Source organism: Delphinus delphis, chromosome 15, assembly GCF_949987515.2.
Source record: "Delphinus delphis chromosome 15, mDelDel1.2, whole genome shotgun sequence".
Classification (NCBI taxonomy): Eukaryota; Metazoa; Chordata; class Mammalia; order Artiodactyla; family Delphinidae; genus Delphinus; species Delphinus delphis.
The window spans coordinates 61,153,993-61,166,184 of record NC_082697.1 but is presented as its reverse complement, the minus strand read 5'-3'; the positions used below and the strand labels follow the sequence as shown (position 1 = coordinate 61,166,184).

The following is a 12,192-nucleotide window of genomic DNA, read 5'->3' as shown; positions in this document are numbered from 1 at the left end:
CCAAAGCAGGAGGCGCAGGTTCAATCCCTGGTCGGGGAACTAAGATCCCACATGCCACACGGCGTGGCCAAAAAAAGAAAAAAAAGATTTGGGGCTTTCAGAATCTAAGTTGAAGTGAATAATTGATACCTTATAACTTGCACATGTTTGCTACCTTAAACCTGAACCTGGGGTGAGATAATAGAAATACATTTAATTTTTATTTATAGTCTCCTAGTCAGTACAGCCACCAGGAGTTTCCTGCCGATTGGGAGAATATATGTTCACTAAGTAAAATTTTCTTAAATGTTGTGAAACAAAGGATATTTGTTTTATAGGCTATAAAGGAGAAGAGCCCAGATAGTTTAAGTGAATTAATGGATGATTTGGCAGCCGTGGAGTAGAAATGCCTTGTCCTCTGACCTTTAGCGTGCTGCCTTCTTGCCTGGTTGCCTTTGTTTACTTGCCTGAGTTCTTTCTCTGCTTCTATTCATACACCTGCCACAAACATCACCGAAACGCATGTTCTGTTTACTCTTGTTTCAGAGCTCAAGCATTGACTTTCTAGCAAGCCAAGGATTTGATTTTAATAAAGTTTTTCGCAACGGTAAGACTATGTGTGAACTCTCTTTAGAGCTTGTAAATCTGGATTTAGTTGAGAATTCTCTTTTTGTGCCTGCTGTCCGAGACAGGATCTCGGATTCCCAGTCCATCGTGTGCAGCCATGGAGTTTTTATTGTGCCCTTTTTTTAAGGCCTGAACAGGAGAGGAGCAGCTACTTCATTTAGCTCTAATGAGGCCCCTCAAGCTCCTGGTCTCACTGAGTGGAGCTTTTCTGTCGCTGGTGTGACTTGGTTTCCTGGCAGACCACCTGGGGGGACTGCATCCCTGTTTCCTTTCAGTGGTACAAGTGCTACGATGTAGCATTTTAAAAAGCAGCCATATTCCAGTAATACAGAGATGGTCTTTGGAGGAAGAATGTCTACATAGTCTGCACAATCCTGATGGCTAACTTGCTGGCATGATAGGCTGGCAAGCGGCCTGGAGGGAGGGACTATGTCCCTTCCTTATCCCCAGAGCGGAGCACGATTCCTCTTCCATATCAGGGAGGTGACAGTTAAATATTTGATGAATGAACACCGGACGTTAGACCACACCAGAGTGGTTTTCCTTCCTCCATTCATTTGTTTCCCGAAAAGTATTGGGGAAAGCCTCTGGTTTTCTCAGCAGTATTAAGTGCCTGCTGCTCTAAGGTCAATAGGTACTTTTCACTTAATTATTCTTGTAAATTGTATTCATTCCCATGGGGAATGTATTATTGAGTGAGGTAAGAAAGGAGACTTTTCTCAGCAAAGGTTCTAGAACAAAGACTTCGGCTAAAGTCTCTTCCCCTGAGCATGATATCCTTGCAGGGCCTTTAGCACCCATGTCATGTTGTTTTTTAAATTGCTTTAGTGGTGCTGCGTCTTCATGTCTAGTGATGATTTTGATTTTTGGAAATACTAAAAGAAATTTGGAATCCAAACTGCTTAACATGGTGGATGAACCAGCTGGGTAACACAGTTTGGGTATAATAAAACAATTTATTTGCTTTGGCTCATACTTGACTCTGAAAGCCATTATAAAACACAAGTTCCAAATGTAGTTAGAGCCCTATAATGGAATAGTTGCAGAAATCTTTTGAAGGAACTACTTTACCCAGACTCATATGAGTGTGTAATTTCCAGCCTGATGGTTTTATTTTCATAAAAGGAGAGAAACAGCTAAATTGGAGGATGCCTCACTCTCTAGTTTTGTAGTCAGACCTTGTAATATTTTAGTCAGAGCTGCATCAGGGCTCCCAGGCCAACTGTTATTACCGAGACTCTAACCCCGTGCTGTTGTAGATGCTCTGTAATTCTGACCTAGACCTTCACTTCTCTTTTCTTATCAAATCTTGCCACTCAGGGTTCGCAAATGCCAGGCCCTTTTCTCCTGGCAGTCTTCTTGTTAGTGCCTTTGACTTCCTTGTCTGAAGTGGAACCAGGTGACTCCTCTTACCATTCCCCCTGCAGCCCTCCCAAGCACAGGTGGTTTCAGCTCTGTCTCTGTATCTGCAGCCAGGCAGTGGTAGGCATGTCACCTTCAATCCACTTGAGTTCCCTCTTCTCAGGAGCCATGCTTCTTCCCAGGGCTGCGTCACCAGCTCTGCCATCCCTCTTTCTGCTGACTTCCTGGGCGTGGCCTTCACCAGCAGCCCTGGCGACGGCTCATCGTCTTTCTCTCCACTCCTACCTCTCTCCTCCTTCTGGGTGACTCCAGCATCCACAAGGACAGCCAGCAAATGCTCTGTCTTGTCTGTTTCTTGGCCAGGCGGTCAGCAGTCCTCGCTTCTGCCTCCCCTTAGCCCTGCACTCCCTTGGTAGCATCATGGGTCTTATTAGCAATAACTGTGCCCATCTCCATCATTTCTCTTGTCTTTCTCTTCTACTTACTTGGGTACCTCATTTCAGCCATCAGTTGACCTCCATTGCTTTTTCACTATCGGTTACCTTCCACTCTCCTGTCTTGACTTCTCTCCTTGTCCACCTGGTCCATCATTATCCTTTCTTCCAGCCCTTGCTCCTCTTTCCCTCTATTGCCCTGGTCTAGCCAAGTCCCAGCCCTGGTTGGATCTTATCATCCACCTCCTCTATTTCTGAGCATCTGAATATTGCAGGCAAATGTGACACACCTGAGCTAATTTGTCACTTTAAATTCATGACCACAAGCTTCAAGAAAGGACTCAGTCGTGCTCAAAAATCCTACTTTTCTGACTTAGAAATTCCCTTTCCAACTCTCTGTGATGTCTGTTGCACTCAGTTGATGACCATGCCTCTCAATGAAAATAGAAGCCATCAGGGAAGAGCCACTTCGTGTTCTCACCACCAGACCCACAGGTCTCCCCCGAACCTGGGCTCAGCCTTTTCGTTTCTCTCCTTACAGACAAGAGGAGTCCCTGCACCGGTCAGAGGCTAGTACCTGCCTCCTAGTCAGGCACTGGCTCTTCCAGTTTGCCCTTCTCTCTCCTGGATATTTTCCCGTCTCTGCTGATCATTCCATCAACCTTTGTAAACATGCTTTGTGAAAGTGCAGAGCTTCTTAATCTAGGCCATGGCCGCCTTCCTGCCATAGATAGAATTCAGAAGTCTGTGAACTTGGGGAGGGCATTGTGGAATTCAAATCTATATTTTCTCTAACCTTGAACTGAATTTGTTTGTTCCTTCTGTTAGGAATGTCGGCAACAACCCAGCAGTGTTAGAGTAGCTGGGAGGTTGTCCTCAGTGAAATCCCAGGTATCTTCAAATGGCATTTCAGTTGTGACAGATATCTTGAATATTGTTTACCTTCATCAGTACTTTGAAATTATCATAGTTATGTCACCTGCCATTAGGTCTTGTTATTTAATGTGTTGACCAGGAAGCTGATTTCCTGTATTATTATCCCGTATTAATATATCACAGATTAAAAAAAGAATTTTTGGTAACTATTTCAATATAATTACCTTTCTTTACAATCTTGCATATTTTATTTTATGCATTTGAAAACATTATTCTGGGGAAGGGTCTGTAGATTTCACCCGACCACCGAAGGAGTTGGTGGCCTGTGAAGATTAAGCAGGCCTGCAGGAACATCTCTGTCTTGAAATAACTCCAACCAAAGCAAAACCATCCCCCCCTCACTTGATTCCACATCCCCTTTCTACTTCTGGCCTGTGATCCTCCCACTCAGAGGAAAGCATCTTGAATGAGATGTGTGTTCTCACTGTTCCTTCCTCTTCCCCTCTAGTTTTTTTCTTCACCCACCCCCAGCTGGCCCACCATCTGCACCCCTCCAAGGACACTGCTGGTCCCCCGTGCCTGCCATGATCTCAGACCCCATAGATCCTTCTTTGTCCTCATCTTGTTCCACCTTTGGAGGAGTTTGACCCAGTCGATTGCTCCCTCCTTCCCTAGACTCTGTCCTCTGGCTTTCAGACACTCATTCTCCTGGTTTTCGTCCCACCTCCCTCTGGACTCCCCCGCGTCCTGATTGGCTCATTCTCGTCTCGCCAGCTTCTAAATATTACTTTTCCTAGTTGGTCTCATATATTCCATGGTTTTATTTATTTTTTATTATTAAATTCTCATTTCGAAATAATTTCAGACTTATATAAATGTTGCCAGAATACCGCAAAGAATTCCTGATACCTTCCCTCTGATTTCCCAGGTGTTAGCATTATAATGTTTGCTTTGTTGTCCTTTCTCTCATTATATATGTGTATATATAATTTTTTTCCTGAACCATTTTAGAATAAGTTGCACCCATGATGCTCCTTTATTCCTAACTACTTCAGTGTGAATTTTCCTAAAAACAAGAGCTCTTATATAGCCCAGTAATCCAAATTAGGAAATTGACATTGCTACAGTACTGTTACCTCATTTGCAAACCTAATATAAGTTTTGCTACTTATAGCAAAAGAGGAAAAATAATTTCCCCTTGTCCAGATTCAATCCAGGACCACACGTTGCCTTTGAACTGTCATATCTCTTTGCTCTTTTAAAATCCAGAACAGTTTCTCAGTCTGCGATTTTAGTACCTTGACGTTTTTGCATAGTGGAGGCCAGTTATTTTGTAGAATGCCCCTCGATTTGGATTTTTTTGATGTTTCCTCAGACAAGTCCAAATGCATCTGTTCATCTCGGGCAGGGATACTGCACATGTGAATGTCTGTGCTGCTCAGTGCATCATATCAGGAGGCATATGACATCAATTAGCCGCATTACCGACGATAACTTTTTTTTTTGTAGTATGTAAAGTATGAAGTACACTAATATTGTTGTGCAGCTGTTGGTGTTTTTAATGTGGATCACTTTTTCACCAATTAGTTTTAGCATCCATTGATAATTCTTGCTTGAAACAATTATTATTGCTGACGAGTGATGATTTTCTAATTCCATCATTCTTTCTATAAAGTTTTTTAAGTGTCACATGGCTTTTAATGTCCCCCCACGTCCTGATGACACCTACATTTATATCTCAACACCATTCTCTGGAGCTTTAGGCTTATATCTGCACCTCTTCATTTATATATACATCCCTAGATGATTTATTATATCCAGGAGGTAGCTTTTGATTTTCACCTCTTGGGCCCCAAGTCTATTCATTGCCTAGTTTTCCCCACTTCAGTAAGTGGCCCTACTGTTGTCCCAACTGCTTAAACCTAATAGTTAGATGTTGTTTTTTATTTTGCCCTTCCCTTTCTCCCTCACCCAAGTATGTTGGCAAGTTCTAGCTCTCCTATCTCTAGAATCATTCTCTCCATCTCTGTAGATTAGGCCAAGGTCATAAACTATGACTTTCTGCCTATTTTATAAATAAAGCTTTACTGGGACACAGCCATACCCATTCATTTACCCATTGTGTGGCTGTTTTCATGTTACAAAGGTCAGAGTTAAGTAGTTGCAACAGAGATCCCTGTATGGCCCTCAAGCCTAAAACATCTACTGTTTGTCCCTTTAAGGAAAAGTCTGCTGACCTCTGATCTAAGCGGTTGTCTCTGGCCTGGACATCTGCAGTGGACAGTTCCTTCCATCTGACCTCCCTACTTCCACTCTCACAGGAGTCCAGATGATCTTTTAAAAACATGGAGCAGATAATGTGATTGTCTTGCTTAAAACCTGATGATATCCCATTGCTCGTAGAATAAAGTAAATTCTTACGTGGCCTGTAAGGGGCTATGTAATCTTGCCCCATCCTCTCCAACCTGACATTACGCCATTCTCCTGCTTATGCTTCCTTGCTGTTTCTGGAACAGTCCAAGCCTTTTCCATCCTCTGGGCATTTATGCTTGTTCCCTGCCTGAAATACTCTTCCCCCAGATCCTTCATGTCTGATTCATTCTTACCCTGAGGTCCTCCCTCCTGGTGGCCTTCTCTGGTCAACCTAAGGTCATTCGCTTCACTACAGAGCAGGACAAGTCTACCTTGTTCACTGTTAGCTCATTAGTGCCTGATACAGTGCCTGGCACAGCGTAAGAGCCAAATCACAGTTTGTTGAAAGGAGAATGAATGAACGAGCGAATGGAGTGAATGAATAGACAAACACATTTCAAAATCATTTGTTTTTTCCATTGATTTTTTTTGAGCTGTAGTTAAATATGGTCTTTCCTGAGTCTTTTAGACGCCTTGGTTTGTTACAAAATTTTTATGATAAATGGTTACTTCTGCTAATGCATTGTTTTAAAAATTCTGTTCAGGAATTCCATACTTAAACCAGGAAGAAGAAAGACAGTTAAGAGAGCAGTATGATGAAAAACGTTTACAGTCCAACGGTGCAGGCGCTTTGTCGTACGCGTCTCCTAACACTTCAAAATGTCCCGTGACGATTCCTGAGGATCAGAAGAAGTTTATTGACCAAGTGGTGTAAGTTCCTAAACTGAAACCAAACGTGCGTTGAGTCACGTGTCTTGGAGCAGGGCTGACGTCTGTATCTCAGGCTCGTGCTTCACGTGCACAGTGCACACAGAGGTGTGATGTCTGAGGGACAGGATTTAACTGTGGTGTATCTGAGTTTGTGTCACAGCTGTCAACTGTAAATCGAGTTCTGTGTACTGTACTTAGACTTCCCATGTGTCGCCAGGCAAGAGACTATCTTGGCCAAGTGGTCAGACCTGCGTGGACCACGGGCCTGACAGCCACCGTCCAGTCCCCATGAAAGCAGAGCCCCATCCAGATATTTGCAACACATCCATGTTTTTTTCTCTTGCAGTGAAGTTTCTGACAAGCAAACGTGCCCTCGGAGGAGCATCTGGTTTTGCTCTGTTTAGCTGTCAGTATAACTGCTTTACTAGCAAAGTAAAAATGCAAATCATTTGTATTGCTGAATCCTGGAGAAGTTGTTGAGAACTCATTAATAACAGCAACAAATGCCAAAATAAAGTATTTTTCTTTAAGCCTTACTGAACTAAAAAGTTATAACATGATTTGGTAAAATTACAGTGTCGTATGTTCTTGTATTTGGATTGCTTTTGAGTGTGATGATTCTGCTGGTTGACAACTTCATTCCTTAATGATGCTGATGGTCATGTTTTTATTCTAATTCCTCAGAGAGAAAATAGAAGATTTATTACAAAGTGAAGAAAACAAGAACTTGGATTTAGAGCCATGTACTGGGTCAGTTGCCCTGAATATTTTCATGTGTACTTTTTTTGGAAAGGTAGATGATTTCTGGCATGTGCTCCATTTGGTTGCTTAAAAATGCTTTCATAAATAGTCTTTTTATTATAGGTATGTTCCCAATATTTCAGCACTAACTTTAGCATTAACAGAATTGGGACCATGGTATATAGAGACACTGAATGAATGCTTTGTTCCATCCTGGAGGGGAGAAAACTGTTGTGCACCTTTGCTTTAAGTCATGCTCAAGAGTGGCATCATTATTGTAGCCTCGACTTGCGCTTCATACATAAAGGCTTCAGAAGAGCAGAATTTACTGTCAGGCTACTCCTGTCCCTTTTTTTTTTTTTTTTTGCGGTATGTGGGCCTCTCACTGCTGTGGCCACTCCTGTTGCGGAGCACAGGCTCCGGACGCGCAGGCTCAGCGGCCATGGCTCACGGGCCCAGCCGCTCCGCGGCATGTGGGATCTTCCCAGACCGGGGCATGAACCCGTGTCCCCTGCATCGGCAGGTGGACTCTCAGCCACTGTGCCACCAGGGCAGCCCTACTCCTGTCCTTTTAATTTCTCTCTGCAGTAAAAAACATCAGTGTTTCGTAGAGTCAGTGACTGAAACAGCCTGCTTTCCTTCCTTTTACTTTGTGACTAGCTTCACAGAAGTTTTTTAATACATCTGTCTACTTAAAACTCTTCATACAGCCACAGGAAGTAATACTTTGGTTAGACAAGAACTTCTGCCTCTTCTATAAAGGCAGTATAATAATAATAATAATAAAGAGCATTTTGATGAAGAAAAGTGGTGAGGAATCCTCCCACCTCAAACATCCTGTCTGCTCTTGTTTGCACATTACCTGTCGCTTCTGATGAAGTCTCCTTTAAAAATTAAATATTTTTCCCAATTTGAAAAAGAATAAATACATGTATATGAATAACTCAATCACTTTGCTCTACACCTGAAACCAACTCAGCATTGTTAATCAACTATACTCCAATATGAAATAAAAAAAATTCAATCCATCTTTATTTATTCTATCCATTATTATTATCATTATTATTTTAAATTTTATGTATTTTTGGCTGCATTGGGTCTTTGTTGCTGTACGTGGGCTTTCTCTAGTTGCGGTAAGCGGGGGCTACTCTTTGTTGCAGTGCGTGGGCTTCTCTTGTTGCAGAGCATGGGCTCTAGGAGCGCAGGCTTCAGTAGTTGTGGTGCACAGGCTCAGTAGTTGTGGCGCACGGGCTAGTTACTCTGTGGCATGTGAGATCTTCCTGGACCAGGGATCGAACCCATGTCCCCTACACTGGCAGGCAGTTTCCCATCCACTGCACCACCAGGGAAATCCCCAATCCATCTTCTAAAAAAAAAAAAAAAATTAAATGTCTTTCCCAACCAGTGCTTGGTCAGTTTGAATTTTCCTTTAATGAGCCAAAATTAATACCTTTTCATTTGTTTTTATAGGTTCCAAAGAAAACTAATTTATCAGACTTTGAGCTGGAAGTAAGTGTTTATATTATACACGAGAGCTCTGTGAGGGACCCAGAATTTAAAAACTAAATGTAATTTTTTAGCTCTTATTTCATTTTTGATATTCTGCAGTTCTTGGTGATTTGACCATACCATGTTCTTGGGCAGTGCTTTATTTTGTTATTGTTTTCCCCTAATTTCTTAAGTTGAATACCCACTTAATTTATTTCATACCCACTTAATTTATTTCCTTGTTATTCCTTCTTAGTAGATGTTGCAAAGCCTTTACAATTTTCTTTTAACTGTCACTTTGGCCTGTCCATTAACTTCTGGATGTGTAGTGTTTTTGTTCTTTGAAGGTATCAATATATGGTAAAGATTTGGTTTTAAGACCTGGGAAATACTCAGGTGAATGCTTTTTCTAAAACAGGGGTTAGGCCATGGGTAGGTTTCAGGAGGCCTATGAATCCCCTGAAACAATATCCAAAATTGTGTGTGTGTATTTTTCTGGTGGTGTTTCTATTGGTTTAATTATATTTTCAAGTGGATCTCTAACTCAAAAATTGAGTATCAGGATTAGACAGATGGATGTTTGCACTTGACTTTGTTTGGGGTTCTTGTTCTTTCGTTAGAGTCTGCCAGTGGCATGTATACTGGGAATTTACTTTGACCAAAACAGGAAAAGGGCCATTGTTGTTTGACCAGGCTCCTTTCCTCTCATGTTATCCTTTCCACGTATTCCACCCGAGTTCCAGATTCCTCTCCTGGGCAGATGAAACTACTGTGCCAGATTACAGCAGAGTTACTCATCTCACATCTCCCCTGTGCATGCCCCAGATCATCCAAAGAAACCTTCAGAATTTTTCTTAGGAAGTAAACATTGTGATATTTAGAAGCAAGATTTGACAGTGTAGTAATGAGTTGACTGTATTACGGGATGCCTGACATTTCAGAAGATGCCTAAGTCCTAAAAATATTAATTTGAAATCAGTTACATTCCTGTGTGTTTTTTTTTTTTTTTTTTTTTGCGGTACGCGGGCCTCTCACTGTTGTGGCCTCTCCCATTGCGGAGCACAGGCTCCGGACGCGCAGGCTCAGCGGCCATGGCTCACGGCCCAGCCGCTCCGTGGCATGTGGGATCTTCCCGGACTGGGGCATGAACCCATATCCCCTGCATCGGCAGGCAGACTCTCAACCACTGCGCTACCAGGGAAGCCCACATTTCTGTGTTTTAAGAGGAGAGAGAGGGAAACATTTAGTAGCTGAAATTACTCTAAAGTCTTCCTAGTAGCGGTATTTATTTCATACTTAATAAAACTTAAGTAATGAAATTATGGCTATGTAGTTGTTTTTAAAATACGTAGGGTTTTAGCTGTTGTCTCATCTACTGACGTCATGTTTTCTTTCTTTTCTTTAGGTATCCCAAAGGCATTCATGTTGAGACTTTAGAAACTGAAAAGGTAACCTCAAGAATTATCCAGGGCCAACATCAAACGCATGAAACCTATGCAACAGTATGCAAATGCAAAATGCAATCAAATCGAGCAGTTGAAAGTCAGAGTTTACTCCTTGGCTCTGCTACATATGAACTGGGTGACACTGGGCAAGTCATTTCCCCTCTGCCAGCCTCGTTTTCCTCATTTGTGCATTGGGCATGAGCATGGTAATGAGCTATACCTATCTCACAGCTTTTTAAAAAATAATTATCAAGTGGGTAGATGGAAGTGAACATGCTTTGTAAACTTGAAAGTATGCAAATGTTAGTACATGTTCTTAATCCTCACAGAAAGCTGATATACATGGTATCCATGTAATAATTGCTTCCTGTTATGTGGCCCAGTAAAATTAAATTTTAGAATCTGGGGCATAAACATAGCTATCATCATGTACTCCCAGGGTGCAGTGATAGAACTGTGATGGGTAAAGGTGGGCTGATGGTGAGCTAATAGTGCGTTCCTTCTACAGAATTTTAGAATTTAGTTCTTGTTGTTAAGTCAGATGTCTAATTAAATAAGAGATTAAGTAAATTAAGTCTTGCTAGAAGAAAAATCTCAAACTTTGACACAGGAGGTTTTGTAGTATATTTGATTGATACAAAATGCAGTATGTGAGAAAGAAGGTGCTAGTTATCTGACAAGTTACCAGAAAATCCAGGATTTTTTTTTTTTCCCTTTTTTTTGGCCATACCACACGGCTTGTGGGATTTTAGTTTCCCGACCAGGGATTGAACCCGGGCCCTTGGCAGTGAGAGCCTGGAAGCCTAACCACTGGACCACCAGGGAATTCCCCAGGATTTTTTTCTTATGTTAATGAAATGTAGAAATTTTTTATCGAGGTGTGGTTAACTTACAATATTACAGTTTCAGGTGTACAACATAGTGATTCAACATTTTTTATAGATTATATAGAAATTATCTTAAAAACAACTATTTAGAAATTCATGTTCAAATGCAGCATCTTAGTGTTCATTATGGAGTGTCTTATTCTCACTGTCTGTTGATATTTATAATTGTCTTTTGGGTGATTAATAAACCATGGGAAAATGTCATGGAAACACGGAGGTGGAGTTTTGGTTTGTAAAGCATCAACTCAACTTTTGGTGGCATTTCAAAATACTTTCAGTGTGTTTAGCCCATGAATGACTGTGCAGTGAGAAAAACTGTACTACTACTGGTAGCAGAATCTGAATTTTGGGGGGTAGGGGTCAGGTAGCTTCCAGAAAATTGTATATCTGCTTTATGTCTTTTAGAAAGAGCGCTATATTGTTATCAGCAAAGTAGATGAAGAAGAACGTAAAAGAAGAGAGCAGCAGAAACACGCTAAGGAACAGGTGATTGGATTATGTTCATTTCCTTTGGGTGAGAAATGGCTACAGGGTTGTAGATCCTGTGATAGATTCAATTTAATGAATATTTTTCTACTAGAGAAGAATCGAATTGGTAGCAAAACCTGGAAGAGAATGAGGGGAACCTAAGGTTAAGTAATTAGATGCAGCCAACAAAGTGAGGCTGGCATCATGGTTGACCAGTCTTCACTTCCATGAAGCAGTCTTGGAGAAGGAATTAGTGGTTATCATTTAAATTGTGTGTCACTGAGCTTCACAGCCCATTAACTAATCTTGCTGTGTCTAACTTCAGGCACAGTTACTAGTTTTCCTAAAACAAAGTTTAGATGATATGATTTGACAGATTAGGATGCACGGTCATATTTGCATCGTTGGAACCTCGCCCTGGTTGTCCTCTGGAGAATGGATTCGAGTAAGTCTGGAGACAGGGAGACCAGTTCACCTGCGGAGTAACCAGCTAAGAGATGTCAGTGCCCTGGAACAGGAAAGTTAGTAGCAGTTTAGGTGGAATCTGGCCATCTTTAGAAGGTAGCGTCAGGAATTTGTGATTGGATGTGGGTGGTGAAAGACGAAGGCAGAAGAAAGAAGATGCTCAGGCCGGGAAGTTGGGCAGCTGGGTAGGCTGACATCAGTCCACTTAGATGGGGTGGCGGAGTGGTGTTGGTGGGGGAGCGCAGGTGGAGGAGGCCAGGAGTGGGTTTGGGCGAGGGTGGACGTCCAGCTCACCCA

General features: G+C 41.9%; 1 protein-coding gene across 4 annotated transcripts in view; it reads left to right on the top strand.

The window, feature by feature from the left end:
* The window catches only part of PARN (poly(A)-specific ribonuclease), a 167,762-nt gene that overhangs the window by 8,986 nt on the left and 146,584 nt on the right, over positions 1-12,192 (top strand). For all 4 annotated transcript variants that reach the window (XM_060031775.1, XM_060031774.1, XM_060031776.1 and 1 more), the window contains exons 6-11: positions 526-586; positions 6,236-6,401; positions 7,086-7,151; positions 8,613-8,651; positions 10,036-10,078; positions 11,368-11,448. In XM_060031775.1, coding sequence (XP_059887758.1) covers positions 526-586; positions 6,236-6,401; positions 7,086-7,151; positions 8,613-8,651; positions 10,036-10,078; positions 11,368-11,448 — 456 coding nt within the window. The remainder of the gene's footprint in view (positions 1-525; positions 587-6,235; positions 6,402-7,085; positions 7,152-8,612; positions 8,652-10,035; positions 10,079-11,367; positions 11,449-12,192) is intronic.